Source organism: Melanotaenia boesemani, chromosome 13, assembly GCF_017639745.1.
Source record: "Melanotaenia boesemani isolate fMelBoe1 chromosome 13, fMelBoe1.pri, whole genome shotgun sequence".
Classification (NCBI taxonomy): domain Eukaryota; kingdom Metazoa; phylum Chordata; class Actinopteri; order Atheriniformes; family Melanotaeniidae; genus Melanotaenia; species Melanotaenia boesemani.
In genome coordinates, this window is record NC_055694.1 from 7,406,240 (window position 1) to 7,423,352 (window position 17,113).

Genomic DNA, 17,113 nt, shown 5'->3' on the forward strand with positions numbered 1-17,113 from the left:
ATTGTATATACAACCCAGTTCCCAAAAAGTTTGAACGCTTTGTAAAATGTAAATAAGTTTTCTATTATTTGCAAATCCCATAAACCCATATTTTATTCCCAATAGAGCATAAAGAACATATCAGATGTTGAAACTGACATTTTACCATTTCATGGAAAACTGACTTATTATGAATTTGATGGCAGCAACTTATCTCAATAAAGATGGAACAGGGGCAACAAAAGGCTGGAAAAGCAATTGGCACAAATCAAAATCAACAGAAGGAGCATTTGACAATAAGGTTTATTGATAACAGATCAGTAACATCCATCCATTTTCTTGCCACTTATCTGGGGTCAGGACGTGGGAGCAGCTTCCAAAGCAGGGGAGCCCAGACTTCCCTCTCCCCAGCCACTTTTACCAGCTCATCAGGAGGAACGCTAAGGTGTTCCCAGACCAGCTGAGAGATGTATTTCCTCCAGCGTGTCCTGGGACTTTCCTGGGGTCTCCTTCCAGTAGGACGTTCCCAGAACACCTTGACAGGGAGGCATCCTAACCAGATGCCTGAGCCACCTAATCTGGCTCAGTAAACTGACTATATCTGGGAATAAAAGGAGCATTTCAGAGAGGCAGAGCCTCTCAGATGTAAAGATGGACAGTGATTCAATCTGCATCTGAAAATTGTGGAGCATTTTCAGAAAATTGTTCCTGGTCATAAATTTGACTTTGAAGATCCCACCATCTACAGCGTGTAATATCAAAAGATTCAGAGAGGAATCTCTGTATGCACAATGTTGAAGGTCAAAACTGGATGCACGTGATCTTAGGAACCTTGAGTGATGCATTAAGAACAGGCCTGATTCTCTACTGGAAAAGACTGCATGGGCTCAGGAACATGTCCAGAAATAGCTGTCTGTGAACACAACACTGTAATAAACCATAATTGCGGGTTGAAGCTCTATCATGCAGAGAAGAAGCCATATGTAAACACAACCCAAAGATGCTGCAGTCTTCTCTGGACCAAAACATATTTACAATGCTCGGAGGCAAAGTGGAAAACTGTTCTGTAGTCAGATTATTTAAAATTTGAAATTCTGTTTGGAAACCATGAATATCATGTCCTGCAGACTAAAGAGGAGAGGGAGCATCCAGCTTGTTATCAGTGGACAGTAGATAAGTCTGCATCTCTGATGGTATGGTGTTGTATTAGTACTTATAGTATCTTTTTGGGAAAACTTTTAATATTTCTGGAAGACAACACTAAACCACATACTGCAGCCATCTCAACAGCCTGGCTTCAGTGGAGAAGAGTCTGGGTGCTGAACTGGTCTGCCTTAAAAACTACTGTCATCTTGTGAGGCAGTAACATCACTACTGATTCCTGCAAATGAGGCATTATGATTCCCTGCTGTCACTTTAAGAAGCAGCGATGCAGCAGACGCAGTTGCCTCATTTCATCTGGGGGCTTCACGGCTGCAGGATGGACTCTCATCAGCACCGCCAGCACCTTTTCTTCCTGCTGCCACCGGGGACCATCAAGTCAGGCAGAAACCGAAGCTCTTCCATGATGCACAGTTTCCACCTGCGGAAACGGTACGGTTTCATGTGCAGATTGTGTCAGGTACACGCGCCTGTAGCGGATAGATGTTAGAATCTGGTTGTTTCTAACTGTATGTGGGACACAGTTGGGACGGGGTTTCTTTCTATTTTCTGTTCGACTTTAATCTTAAGAGGTGTTGTCCGTACTGTTTCAGGACCAGTGAACTCAGAGACTTTCTGACTCTAGGCGACAGATGTGGGGAAATCGCATGATTTTGATGCTGTAATAGCTGAGGGACACGAACGTTTATTCTAAAACATTCTGGCGTCATCTGCAGCTCTTGAGTTCAGTTTCATCCGCCTACTGTGTGATGATCACATTCGCCTCCACAGCATCCACTGGTTCTCACACTTACGTAACATGATTGCGTATTTCTCACCAGCACTTGCCACTTGTTGCGCAGGCAGGCGGGAGAGAAAGGGAGGTGAGATCTTCCTGCTTTTCCAGCGTCCTAGAAATGAAAAGTAGGACGGAGTGAGACGCTTCCGGTTCGTTAAGGGAATGATTCTTTATAAGCAGAGCGACAGGTTTGTTGTGTCTGCAGGCGCCACAAGGATATTTATCGATTAGCAGGTTAAGGAGGCTCTACTGAGCTGCAGGGTCTTGTGAAGAGAGATGAGAACATTTTGTCCTCAGCTTGGATTTATGCTGTTAGATAAGACTGAGATGAACACTAGTAGTCATTTAGGTAATTGTGGCATCAAGTCCTTTTCAGGGTTTTAACTCTTAAGTTTACTTTTAAATGAAATACAAACTCATACAGACTCTTTACAGCATTCAGACTTAACTGTGAGTGACAGTAAAAAGTTTATTAGTCCACATAAGATGAGAAAGGGTGGGCTTTTTTCTCACTACCATTTTTATCTTTGTAAACCACAAAACAGAACTGCAAATTCTTGATATTTGTATGCAAATATGGACAAAGGCTAATTTATTTTTGTTAGCATAAAATGACAATAGTAAAACCCCTAAGTAGAAAATTGGGATAAAATAAGGCAACATTGTAAATATGTTGATGTTTTCTTTGTCTGCTATTTAATTGCATGTTTTTTTCCCATCATTTAATTGGTTATGCATTCATTTTTGTCTTGAAAGCCTGCAACACAGTCCAAATTGCCTGACACCTGCTATGTCTGATCACTCAGATACCTCAGCATCAAAAACGATCATTCATCAATAACTGATATAATCACAAGAACAAGGGATTACTGTGGAAAAAACAACTTTGTTCAGCACAGAGCTGTTTTCACAAATGTCACTTAAATACAGAGCACAAAAAATAAAACCCTGTGTTACTCTAGTCCGGAGGCTGTGTCAACTTCTCTTCCAGCCATCACACAGTTGAAATGTGTGTTGCAGTTAATCCAACCACCATTTTAGACCTTTCTTGAAAGAAATGGACACTATACTTCTAATACCACCCAGACTGTTACCAGCAGCAGGACAGGGGTTGCACCTGTGTCTGTAGCTAAATTAATTTCCACTTCTGTAATGGCCGAATTAATACAGATACAAACATGAGATTTTAGAGCAGTATATTCTGCTTTCTGCTCCTGAGACATGCATTTTTCACCAAGAACACATACTGTAAACATTCTGAAGGCCTGATTGAGGAAAATGAGGTTATGAATACTGATCTGGCAAATTTATGCTGAATTAAGAAAGTCTGGATAATTTTAGAATGAACATTTTCTGACAGCAACCCCATCCTGGTGCTCACATCAAAGTAGTGGGACAAAATAACACTCTTATGTGTCCTCAATTCCAGATCATCCTTCTAAGTGTTGTTTGGAAAATAACAACAATATAATGTGGTTAAAGACTTACTGCCCTAACTTCTTCTTTCCTCTTTTTTTTAATCCCAAAGTTGATGAATACTAATAAATAAAATCAAGCTGATCAGAAAACATTAAATATTGGAGGTTCAAACTGTCAGAAATAAAATATGAATCAAAATTTGAGAATCCCCTTATTTCTTCTGTTTCTGGTTTGGGGTTACATTTGAAAGAGGATGTCTAATATATATACTTACTGGCTGCCTTATCAGGTAAATCTGTTCAACTTCTTGTTAAAATAATATCAGCAACTCATTATATTTAGTCATGTAGACATGCTCAAAACGACTTGCTAAAGTTTAAACTGAGCATCAGAATAAAGAAGAAAGAGGATTTAAGAGACTTTGTACATGGCATGGTTGTTAGTCTGAGTATTTCAGAAACTGCTGGTCTACTGGGAGTTTCACGCACGATTATCTCTAGGGTTGACAGAGAATAGTCTGAAATTTCCGGTGAGCAGCAGTTTTTTGGACTAAAATACCTTGTTGATGTCAGAGGGTCAGAGAAGAATGGGTAGACTCCAGGAATAAATCTACCAACCTTCCAGTTGGCAGATGACTGCTCTTCCACCTGAGCTACAGCTGCCTGACATGACACCCTGGTATCAATGTTTCAGACTGCTGGTGGTGTAATGGTGTGGTGGACATGTTACTGACACACTTTGGGTCCCTTAGTACCAACTGAGTATCGTTCCACAGCTTACCTGAGTATTGTTGCTGACCATGTTCATCCCTTTATGACCACAGTGTAGCATCTTCTGATGGCTACTTCCAGCAGGATAATGCACCATGTCACGAAGCTCAGATCATCTCCAACTGCTTTCTAGAACACCACAGTGAGTTCACTGGACTCCAAAGGCCTCCACAGTCACCAGATCTCAATCCAGCTGAGCAGCTTTGGATGTGGTGAAATGGGAGATGGATGTGGAGTTGAGAAAACTGCAGCAACTGTGTGATGCTGTCATGTCAATATGGAGCAAAATCTCTGAGGAATGTTTCCAACACCTTGTTGAATTTATGACACTGAGAATTAAGACAGTTCTGAAGGCAAAAATGGGTCCAACTAGCAAGGTGGACCTAATAAAGTGGCTGGAGAGTGGATATTGTATACTGTGAAATGTTATTTTTGCATGTCCAACCTTGAACATTCAGGGTCAGAGAGCAGGATCCTCCTCGGAGCTGGCTAAAGGTCTCACCCTTTTGGACACACAAAATGTAATACACTTCAAAAATGTTAATTATTGTGCAATTTAAAGATTTTTAAAGTATGGATCATCCTAACAATGTTTTGGTTGGCTCTTCTATACCTAATGGACAAATAATCAGAAGTTGTTGTATTTTAAACTGATTTTGAGAGAGGATTTGTTAAAAATGCCAAATGTGTATAAAATATACAGACATTTTACTTAAAAAACAAAAAAAAAAATCAGTTTTGCCTGCCACAGTAAATATTTTTATATTTAAGATCAACATAACTGTGAACTGTGAGTTATTTGTGTGCTGTATGTGACCGGCATGTACGAGTTAGCAGTTTTGACAGGCAGATAAAAAATGTCCCTATTAGCTACCAAATGTCAGGTCGCCTCTGTGTCTTTGTCCCGGCAGTCAGTGTGAGGTGGAGTCATGTGTATGTGCTGCTCTGCAGATAAGGAGGACACAGCTCAGACAGAGCAGCTGCACCAACAGTGAACTCACTTGTCCTCTTTGTGCCAGCACAGAAAAGAAGGCTTTATATGTTTCTAGCCGAGACAATTTTTCATGAGGACTATGTCAGACTTTTGTCGCTGGTCTATGAGGATGCATACACAAGAGATTATCTTAAAGAAAAACAAATCTCTTCAGATTCACAGATTCATGCAGGGCTGATTCTGACTGTGATAGCTGCATACTTACTGGCTTGTTTCAAACAGCTGTTTTTGTTGTCTGTAATGATTATTACAGCCTAGCCATCAGGGCTCCTGGTGTGCCGCTTTAGAAACAGCAGTGGAGAGCTTGGACATCGCCTTTCATGTCAATGTCACTCACTCCAAGTCGAAAGCCCTCTTCGAATCAGCGCAGGTACAGCTCCTTTTTTTTTGTTTATCAAACCAAATACAGTCTCACTTATGAGCTTAATTTCATCTCCTTACAAGGCGTTCTGTGGGAACTAGTGGTGGCAGTGGGCGATATTCCCACAGTGACACATCAAGCACCCACACCTACCCTGGTCGGATGAGGGCTCCTGAGGGCAGCCCCACGGCCCGGACATATCCTAGCACCCCCAGGTAAGACCTACTGTTCTTTCAGCAGTATGAAAATGAGGTACCAAATATTTTAAAACACATTTTATCAAAAATGGCATCACCAGCATATTTTTTGCTTAGTAATCTCCTCATAAGACTTTAAGGTTGGATGGGCTCCACAGTCTGAAAAACCAGCAGCTATACATAAAACTGAGCAGCGTCTCAGTTTCTCATCTGTGCTCCTCTTATACTCTGAAATGATATTTTTTAAAAAGCCTCAATTTTAATGCTTTGCTTTTAAATCCACAAGTATCCTCCAAGGTAACTGGAGGGTTGAATTAACACAGTGCTACGTCACCACAAGCTGACAGCTTCAGCAGGTGTGCAGACATCAGCTAATGAGGGCTTTGCACCGTTCACTACCACTCAAGATTCAAAACAGCTTTATTGATCCCAAAAAGGGTAATTCATTTGTAGCCACATCCATATATCATATAAACAATCAGTCATCAGAACTTGAAACAATGGTTTATAGCAGCACCAGCAGTCCAAACTGACAAAAAGATTATAAGATTAGAATAAATTAAAAACAAGACATATCTTTTAAAAAAATCACAAAATTGATAAATACAAAACAATATATAAAAGTCTGAGTTAAATTATCACTTGATTAAAAAATCCTGATTACAAAGATTTAAACTTCTTATCACACAGGATTTACACAAAGCCTTTTATGTAAAATATCTTTACTTGCACTTATGATGATTCAGGCGTCAAGCAAAGCACACAGCCTGCAGCGATAACCATGGCATCAAGCCCCCTGCCCCGGAGCAGTACCTTACACCCCTGCAGCAGAAGGAGGTGTGTATACGCCACCTGCGAGCCCGGCTGAGGGAAAATGTGGAACGGCTACAACACAGGTGAGCCTCTTTTCCCCTTCACTACTTCACTCCTTGTCACAATAATTAATGCTTTAGCCAGAAAAGTAAACGTGACTCAGCAGAATCAGTTTATTTGGTTATTCTTTCTACTTTCTCAGGGACTGTGAAATAGATGAGTTGAGGACGCAGATGTACAAGATGCAAGAAGACTGGATAGAGGAGGAGTGCCACCGCGTGGAGGCCCAGCTAGCCTTAAAGGAGGCTCGTAAGGAGATCCAGCATCTCCAGGAGGTGGTTGAGTCTGTGAGGTCCAACCTGGCCGTCCGTGAACAAGACCACCATGACCACAAGCCATACAGGGAGCTGCAGGGAGCACGGCCAGGGGGAAAGTCACGCTCTTGTGGATGTTCCCCAGCCAGCACTTTAAGTCGTGGTGCCACCTACACCCGGCTGAGCAGCGAGGCTCTTCAGTTGGAACGCAGCTCAAATGCTCCTGATCCGAGCGGAGCATCTCGCCCGGCTGCGCAAACCCACCTGCTCCTGGAGGCAGCGCTCCTGTCAGAGCAGCTGCCACAGCAGGGCCACCACCTTCGAGGGCCCCCAGCTGTTCCACGCTCCACCTATGAAAGGTTGTGTAGTGGGGGGGCTGTGCTGCCAATCTCACACTCATGTCATGCTCTTAATAGCAGCTGCAGGTGCAGTGGACACACGTACCTTCCCCATCATCACCTGTTCCTACACTTACCTCAAGAGGAGCCTTCGGTAACATCCACACCTGCTGCTGTGCCCACCACTCATACTAACCCCATCCCTGTTCCTGCAGCAGAGAAGAAACCAGAGGTCCGTTCCCAGGCCTGCAGCCCCACCATGACCTGGCTATGTGAGGAGAGTGGTGCTGAGGAGCTGAGTGTCATTTCTTTAGCCACAGCAGATGTCACCCCCTCTGAGCCACAGCTGGTTTCAACATCTTTACCACTTCTGTCCCCTCCAGAGCACATTTACAGTGCAGAGTTACTACTACCTGATAAACCTGGGGTTGCAGCAAATGTGTCAGCAGAGCCCCTCACCTGCCAACCCCAGTCTATACATCCACTTCCAGTAAACCAGGGAGCTATTCCACTGAACAAAGATGAGAATAATACAGAAGAAACTGAAGGGGCAAATGAGGACAGACATCCCCCTGAACTGTGCCACTGGAGCCGATATTTCCTTGTAGATCTTCTGGCTCTGGCAATGCCTGTGGTCCCAACCATGGCGTGGCTGTGCAGAGGGGCGCCACAGGAAGTCATGCCTGTGTATCACATCGGGTCTCTGCTGAGAGGCTGCTGTGCCGTCGCCCTCCACTCACTTCGACGCCAGGGTGCAGGAAGGGGGCGCAGACCCACCAGCATGAACGGAACAACTCCAATCTGACACTTTCAGCCCCCTTTGAAGACGCCAATCCTCCGCAGGCATGAAGCTGACATGGCATCACAACTAAGTCAGCCCTGGTCAGCTGGAGTTCTTTGAAGATTTTTAGATTTTAAATAATGTCCTTGTGATTCTGTGATAATGCATTGCCTTAGGATACAAAGAATTAGTTGTAAGACTCATTTCTTAAATACACGCTCTGCTGCTTCTTACAGGATAGTTTTCTCTTTATTGCAATTTGCATGAAACCCCTGAGTTTGTTGGGTTGTCTTGCATTTAAAAAGATCCCCAAGATATGCGTGAATCAGCAGCCTTCAGGGCAAAATGATAGTTTATATTTGTTTAAAAGAGTAATGATCTGAGTTTTTTTTTTTTTTTTTTTAAACCTGCACTCCCCACAAGTTTACATGAAATACAAGTCAATGTCATTACTTGGAAGTCAACAACACCTTGCAGACAAAAAATAAAGACTGCACTTATCTGGTTTAATAATCCCAAGCATAGTGGGTTTGCACTTCAGTTCACCCATGAAAATACGGCATATGTCTGAAAGCATTTTTACCTTCTGCAAAGCAGAGCATGTGTTTATAATCTAGTACTCAGGAGCAGAATGGACAGATCATTGATATTTTTTGCCAGTAAATTGTTTTATAGGAAATTTCCTCCATACAATGTATTCATAAATAAAAAATAGCAAAAACATGCAGCTGAGCTTGAGTTATGACAGGTTTATTCACATAATGGATATATAAAAAAAACACACACACACACAAATCATGCCAACAGGAAACAAGACTGATTTTGGTTTTTAAGAGGCAGAAAGCTTCATTTTTGCATCTGAAAATGGTAGAAAATGTGAGCGCGTAACAGACTTTCTGAGTACTAAAATGCAGTTATGTCATGTATACAATACATAAATATTTCAACAACTTCTCTGCTAAATTTGCAGAAATTTGTGTTTTAAGACTAAAAACATACAAGTTTGTGATGCACAAGAATGAATTCAAAGGGAAGATGAGCAGTTCTGTGAAGAGAACCGCCATTTTGTTTCATATAAGGTCAAAATGTGTGAAAAGCTGTAAGTAAAGATCCACACTCAAGTCATTTGTGTCAGTGTGAGCTGCTTTCAGTTAACGGTAACACAGGTGGACTTTCAGTGTCAGCCGAGACGTCTCAGTTGCAGCAACTTTAAGTAAAAAGAAGCAATGTTTTCGCTCTCAGGAATCTTTTAATAAAGTATAATCAATGAGGCAGATTTCAATGTAAAATGTTTTATATATGGTTAAACCAACACACTGCTGTCTTGAACTTTTGCTCATAAACATTCACAGATGCAATTCTAAATTTTTAATTTCTCAACGTCATTTCCACACCAGTTACCTGTAATGTCACAAGAAACTTAAAATAGAAAAAAAACATGTTTCTTAATGGAGAATAAACGATGCTTGTTTTTATTCCTCCTTTTTATTGTAAGTGTGCTGTAATACCATTAAATAATACTTGACGTATCAGGAAAAGCTAAGCAGTAAAATACAAGTAAGGGGGTTATGGGGAGCAACTTAACAAGAGACCAAATGTTATTTCCCTGAAACTTCAAGATTTTGGTCAGTTGTAAAAAAAATAACCAATACTCATGATTAAAAACGATTCTGCAGTTAAAATAATAAAAAGAAAATAATAATTGCTGTAGGCTATTCATGGCATTAATGTGCTTGATTTGTTTATCCCTGGGAACATTACTTTCTGCATGTTCACATTTTTTCTAAATTACCCCACTAGCAAGTATCACAAAGGTTTTTCATAGAAATATATTGTGTTGATTTATTATTATTTTCACTCGATACAATTCATTACCCGCAATCAATACAATATCACTGTAAAGGCCTCAGAGCCACAGGAATGAGACTGATTCAGTACTTATGACACGTAACTAAAAACACGGTCCTGCTAGCAGCTAATTTTGAGATCGAATAGTCAATTCATAAGTCAACAAAAAAATAAAATAAATCATAAAAATACATAGCAGAATAATGACAAAATATATATGATAGGATGGCCTATGACTTATTACTGTAAGGAAACCTAGGTTTACTATAACAAATGAAAGTTTTAAAGCAAGTGATGCAATTCATCTTATATCTGAATGGACCAGAGAATGAACTAGTGTCGCTATAAACGTAGGTCCTATGCAGGAATCAAGAGCAGGAATCATCTGAACATTTTTCCTCCATGCTCCCGAGATAGGAGTTGACCTGCAATGACAAAAAAGAAAAAAATAAATATATGATTAAATTCCACAAGCTACATTTAATCACTGTACATGTGTGAAAATGAGAGGCTACTGAATTCATCTTCCACACTGACCAGGCCACTTATTCAATTATTTAGACGTTTATTGTTCATGCATGAAGAAAATGCATCTGAATGTCTATTTTCTATCCTGCTTAGTCCGTTTAGACCAGAGCTGCAGGTCAGACAGGCTTCATCACTGTCCAGTTTTAAATCCCTTCTTTTCCACCCAGTATGAGTTTGCTTTTATTATTTTTATTTTGTATTGATTCTGTTTTACTGATTTTATTGTCTTTTATTATTTAGTGCTTTATTGTTTTTAGTTATTTTATGTTCAGCACTTTGTTCAGTGGCTGCTGTCGTAAACTGCTTTTATAAATAAAGTTGGCTTGGCTAGTCCAATTCAGGGTTGCGGGGAAGCTAGCGCCTATCCCAGCAATTAGCAGGAGAGCGGAAGGGTACACCCTGGAAAGGTCGCCAGTCCATCACAGAGCCAACAAAGAGACACACAACCACTCACACTCACCCCTAGGGAAAACTTAGAGTGACCAATTAAGCTAACGTGCAAGTGTTTGAAGGGTGGGAGGAAGCCGGAGTAACCGGAGAGAACCCACGCGTGCACGGGGAGCCATCTTGCAGCCATCTGAATCAGGGTTCCTACAGGTTTTTACAAGTTAAATTTAAGACTTTTTAAGACACCTTGAAACAGAATTTAATGCCCATCTCACTGCTACATTGGCAAAAATCAATGACTCCTAGAATTTAAGAAAATGCATATATTTACATCAGCAGTGACTGATTATTACAATGACCTGGGTGTGTGTGTAAGGTGCAATGCTTCACTTAAACTGAATGAAAAATGTGTATAGCACCTTACAACACAAAGTAATTCAAAGTGCTTTTTATCAATTCAAGCACAGCTAGTAGAAGTCAGGCAGCGACAAGCAGCAGCTGACTGATAATTTACTGGAATTATGGACTTGACTGAGCTGATGTTGAAAACTACACAGCGTTTTATCTATAGTCTCAGTCTAGATAGAAGGTTTATACTGAGTCATTTTAATACAACAAAACTGTCTGAAGTATGTCAGCTGCTCTCTGTGTCGTGCTTTTGGAGTTTGGCGTGATGCGACCACACACAGACCAGTGCGCACACAGGTGAGCAGACGTCCGTCAGCACCGCATGCAGTCATCTACCACCTGAAAATCGCACACAAAGGTTTTTACTCTGCCAGGTGGTGAAACACTCGCTCTCCATCAAGGAGCAACCGGAGTATTCCTCTCACTGCGGAGTTACGTTGATAAAGCCGTGCACATCGAGGGAGCGCGCACGGCTGAACAGGCTGAATCTACAGTCATTGTTTTCACTTCTAAGTCATTTTACGGCTTAAAATGGATTCACTGTTCTTAACGTCGTCGTGTTTTCTGAGATATGAACTTTAAGAATATGTATGTAATAAAACAGTTTAATCAGGACATTTAAAAAGTAACTTTTTTCTGTCCAGAGTTTTTTCCACCACATTTCAGTCATTTACGGAAAGTTTGTCAGCGATGAAGTTTGGAATTTGCGACGTGACTTCACAGCAAGCTTTCATATGATCTTTAAATGATTTAGTCATTCCCACATGTGTCATGTTAACACAGTAATGCTGTAATGGACATGTTACCTGTACCAGAGTTCATGAATAAATAATTCAGTAGTACTGATTTTAAGGTTGTTGACATTCAGGTTATTAAGCCTGTATGTTATTAAGCAGCGCCAACAATAATAATAATAATAATACAAAAATAGTAAATCATATAAAAATAGATTAGTTACTTTGATATTGGCCAGCAAGTCCTGTGCTGTCGAGTGTCCCAAAAGACCTCAGCTACAGTGAATGAACCCGTCCCTCATCCCAGGAACAAACGTGGACATCCAACTGCTTGGTTTTCATTCGACGAAGGGTCCGTTCTTCACTCGAGAGATTAAATTGGTCTTAATATGAACTGCTAAGTCAGACTGGGCTATGTTCTGCAACTCTGTCGTTGGTCTTGTTCAACATGTGTTTGGTAACGGTGTTTAATGTCCACAGTACTTCGGCTCTCAGGGTTGGGGTACAGCAAAACGTCGTGTGGAGGTCGACTTTAGTCGATGTTGCTGCTGAAATTGTCACACGGCCAGATGATGTCTGCGAGGTACATATACCTGACAGCCCAGGTATAAGTTTGCCTTTTCGCTTTTAAGGCGGCAATATGCTTCGCTGATTGCTAAAGCGACTCCAAAGCCTCGGTCCTCATCATTCTCAGTTTAATGTCTTCTTGCACCAAGCTTTGAATAGGTTCTCCACCGGTGTCAACCAGGCAGAAAATGACCCTTTGTCCAGCAGTTTTCACATTTTACTTTCCCATTTTACTCATCGAATCCACTTAATTCTCAAGTCACTGTCAGGCAGACTACTTTCACACAAAAATAAAAGCTTTGTGTGTGTTGGGCTAAATCATTTTTCCCTGTAAAGTCAGCCATAATTGGTTCCTAATTTCAATATAATGGTCAGATTGGAATGAGAGAAAATTACTTCACTTCCGTCACTTTGCAGTTCGGACATTTCCCCGACACATTTTAACGCAAACAATGCGTACAAATTTAGGCCGACATAATTTCAGACCTACCATATAAAACTTAAGGACAAAACTGTCTAATTTAAGGACTTTGTATTTGTAAATATATATTTGTAAATTCAGGACTTTTAAGACCCCCCAGGAACCCTGTGAATGTTCAAAATAAAATCTTGTGTGTATGACAATCTGAATCTTTAACAATTTATTGCACTATCCAGCAGCTGGATGTAGTTCCTCACCAATATTCATACTTCCCAATACACACTATAAAAGACACATAAGATTATGCTGCTTAACAACTACTTACCCTGAAAATTTGAGTGGAATTAAAGTTGAGTGCACAAGTTTCAGGCTTCCAACCCGAGCAGCTCCACATCAAAGGTGAGAGTGGCATTTGGTGGGATAATCCCTGGGTGACCTTTGCTGCCATAGGCATAGTCTGGTGAGCATATAAGCTTTGCCCGCTGGCCCACGCTCATCTGTGGATGAGATGGATACAGCTGATACACTACATCTGAAACTGAATTCAACTAAACAAAAATTCTTGTCTGTTGTTTCACTACATACAGAAGTGACTCATGGCTTTTAATAATGCTGTGTACTGTAAAAGATGCAACCCAAACAGTTTCAAAATGTATGCTAAGATGCATTTATTTTAATAAATTGCTCAATTATTTGATTATTCAGATTTTCAGTGAATGATGGATGCTTCCCATCTTTCTTAGAAACGTCTCAGCCTCTCTAAGATGCTCTTTTTATGCTTATGCCATTTTTCCATTTTCCGTTAAAGCTCAACTCTCCTCTTACTTTCTGCTGCAGTCAGTTTCCTCTTGAAGTAAGGAGGATCTGCTATGCCAACACCAAACCAGCACATTAAACTTCTCCAGGTGTGTATAGTGTTCAGTGCTTCATGTAACTGTGCAAGACCTTTTTCCCCCCAGACAGATATGAATAACTGTACAATACAGAGCTTCTTCCTGCTCAAAAGGGAATGAAAGAGCCACACTGACAATTCATAAGTGTGCTATTGGATTCATAATTTATGCACATGGCCATGCAATGTGTCTACAAATGGAAGAACTGTGTCTTTTATCTCTGAATCATGCACACATATGTAAACCAGGAGCAAGCATTTGTAAACCAAATAGTCAGTAGGGTTTTCATATCACTACTTTGACTCATCTTGCTCAAAACCTTGGCTGAGACAACACTAAAAGAAAGGCATTAGGTATGAGGTATGTTTAAACACCTTTAGTTGAAGCAACTGTAGTCCCAGTCATTTCACCATGTTCATCAGGCTAAAAATATTGTGGTTAAATACGAAAGTCTTACATTAAAATTATGGCTGTGTTTTGCTTTATTACAACAATATTTCGTGAAGGATGTTTCATGAACAAAGAGGTCTTCCTCACCTGAGCTACTCCTTCCTCCCAACCACGGATAACCTCCTGGTGCCCAATCTTGAACTTAAATGGCTTCCCCCTGGACCTCGAAGAGTCGAACACTTTCCCATCAGCAAGTGTTCCTAAAACACACACGCATGCGCGCGCACACGCGCACACACACACACACACACACAAAGTCAAGAATGATGAACTGATATGAGCCCTCTAAATGTAAAACTCGATAAATTACTTGGAGAGACGTAGAGTTATGAGCCAGACTGCACTCAAACACTCACGAAGAGCTAGCATTAGCCGGCTAGCATCATGGGACCGCTTAGCCCGGGGGCTGACAGCAGCTACGATACCGTTAGCTCAACCATTTCTCTGTCCCTCCAAAGAAGATAACCAATGTCCACGCAAGTAATTGAGTACTTGACATAAGAAAGCGAACAAACGCCCGACTTTAGCATAATCTTAGCAGATGTTAGCCATGAGACACAACGAGCTATTTGTTACACAGGGTATCGGTGATAGCTGCAATGCTAGCCAAGACAGTCAGCTATGAATAACCAGCCGTTATTAGCTGCAACAAAATACTTTAAATAGGCCAATATCTTCCAGAAAAAAAAACAAACTACCTTTAATGCACGACAGTAACATACATAGCTCACTGGTGCCTAAAATGAAGAAAAAACACTGCGTCTTTTTTAGTTGCCTTCCCACTCACCCACATAGTGCACCACGACGCGCTGCCCCTTCTTAGGGAATGTTCGTCCTGAGAAAAAAGAAAAAAAGGGAGAAAATAAAGGAACCATGGTTTAAAGCAGAACTATGCAGTCATGTAATAAAATTATAAAAGAAACTACTAATAAATTACTCAATTATTCTCACCATCTCCCGGAGTTATTGTCTCAATTTCTACTCCCATTTTCGCTCTACAGTATCCTTCCTGTCGACCACCCGACAATGTTGGGAGCGGAAGGAAGAGGAAGGGGCGGCCTGCTGACGAGTGGGTGGGCATGGATGAAATAAAATAAAATAAATAAAAATAAAATAAAATAAAAATTCTACTCCTGAAAATGTGACCAAATCTTATGCATATCTGAGTGAGTGAAACCAGGAAAACTAAGTTGTTTTAAATTCCAACATTCAAGGGATTAAGGGGCTTCTGGAATGGGGAGCCAGGACTGATTGGAACACAAACCAACAACAAAAAATGCATTCATGGTTATTTTCTTTCTTCCAACATGATAATTGTAATAACTGTAATGTTATGTACATATATCTATATCCTCTTCCTTCACCCAACCTCCCATCTCCCCTATGTGGGCTGGTTGGCTGTTCATCTCAAGCTCGGGTCTTCTACCAGAGTCCTGGGAGTATCTTAGCTGTTCCTAGGACTGCACTCTTCTGGATGGAGATGTCGGATGTTTCTCCAGGTGTGTGTTGGAGCCACTTCTCCAGTGTGGGGGACACGGCCCCCAGTTGTCCGATGACCACTGGTACTACTGTTGCCTTCGCCTTCCAGGCTTTCTCCAGCTCTTCTTTGAGTTCTTGGTATTTCTCCAGTTGCTTGTGATCCTTTTTCCTGATATTTCCTTGTTGGGGACGGCTACATCAAGCACTGCAGCTTTCCTTTGCTGCTTTTTCATGAATACAGTGTCCAGCTGGTTGGCCACCACTATTTTGTTGGTCTGTATCTGAAAGTCCCACAGGATCTTAGCCCTCTCATTCAACCACCACGTTGGGAGGTGTTTCCCATTGTGACCTAGGGGTCTCCAGTCCATATTCTGCACAGATGTTTCTGTACACTATGCCGGCTACTTTGTTATGACGTATTATGTATTCTTTGCCTGCCAGTATCTTGTGCCCTACCGTGAGGTGCTGGATTGTTCCAGGTTCCTTTTTGGACAGCTTGCGCCTGAGGTCGTGTCTGGTGTGGTAGATCTGGGCTCGATTACCCTGGTACTCAAGGCTTGCTGCTGTGCTGCCATGATTAGTGTTTCTGTGCTGTTTTTCAGTCCAGCCCTCTCTAGCCATTTGTAGGACTTGTTCATATCCGCCACTTCAGCTATCCTACGGTGGTACATCCCATGCAGGGGTATGTCCTCCCATGATGGTTCCTCCATTTCATTCTCCATCTGAGACATTCACACAGTGCTTCATCCCTTGGGGCTACCTTCCTGATGTATTCATGGAGCTTGGATGTTTCATCTTGGATAGTGGCCCTGATGCAAACTAGTCCTTGGCCTCCCTCTTTTCCCTTAGCGTATAGCCTCTGGATTTGGGGTGGAACCCTTCAAGCATGATAAACAGCTTCCGTGTTTTAACATCTGTGGTCTGAACCTCCTCCTTTCGCCAGCTTATTATCCCAGCTAGGTATCTGATCACTGGCAGGGCATAGCTGTTAATTGCTCAGATCTTGTTCTTGCCATTGAGCTGACTTCTCAGGACTTGCCTTTCTCGTGCAGCTATTTGGCTGTGACAGCTTTCATTGTGGCTCCTTTGTGGTTGCCATGTGCTTGGGGTATGCCAAGGTACTTATAGTTCTTCTCAACATCTGCTATTCTGCCCTCTGGGAGTGCAATGCCCTCTGTATGGACTACCTTCTTTCTCTTTGTTACCATCTGGCCACATTCATCCAGTCCGTATGACATTCCGATGTCCCTGCTGTAGATCCTGGTGGTGCGGATCAGTGAGTCAGTGTCTCTCTCACTGCACTGTGCACTGCCTGGACTGACTACCAGAAAGCCTATGACAACACTCTAAGAGCCTTCATTGCAAACTCAATGACACTGTGGCAGACCACCCTTAAGGCCAACTTTGAACCAGCTGCACAAGTCTCTTTCAAATGTATATCCTGAAGAGATGCTCTGTCCTTGCTGCTGTTCTGTATATAGGCTATGTATATA

The 17,113-nt window shown here is 41.6% G+C and overlaps 2 protein-coding genes across 2 annotated transcripts; one reads left to right on the forward strand and one right to left on the reverse strand.

Moving 5' to 3' along the window:
• The first annotated feature begins 1,301 nt into the window (after positions 1–1,301).
• Positions 1,302–8,228, forward strand: LOC121651070 (syntaphilin). Its single transcript, XM_042002933.1, has 5 exons — positions 1,302–1,572; positions 5,355–5,471; positions 5,546–5,677; positions 6,406–6,555; positions 6,675–8,228. Exons 2-5 carry the CDS (start codon positions 5,422–5,424, stop codon positions 7,927–7,929), a joined length of 1,587 nt encoding a protein of 528 aa, XP_041858867.1. The 5' UTR covers positions 1,302–1,572; positions 5,355–5,421; the 3' UTR covers positions 7,930–8,228.
• A 411-nt stretch (positions 8,229–8,639) lies between these two features.
• On the reverse strand, positions 8,640–15,144 carry fkbp1aa (FKBP prolyl isomerase 1Aa). The gene is made up of 5 exons (XM_042002937.1): positions 15,093–15,144; positions 14,929–14,976; positions 14,229–14,341; positions 13,124–13,295; positions 8,640–10,178 (listed from the first exon to the last, which is right to left on the reverse strand). The coding sequence occupies exons 1-4, from the start codon at positions 15,127–15,129 to the stop codon at positions 13,164–13,166; spliced, it is 330 nt and encodes a 109-aa protein (XP_041858871.1). The 5' UTR covers positions 15,130–15,144; the 3' UTR covers positions 8,640–10,178; positions 13,124–13,163.
• Positions 15,145–17,113: the final 1,969 nt, after the last annotated feature.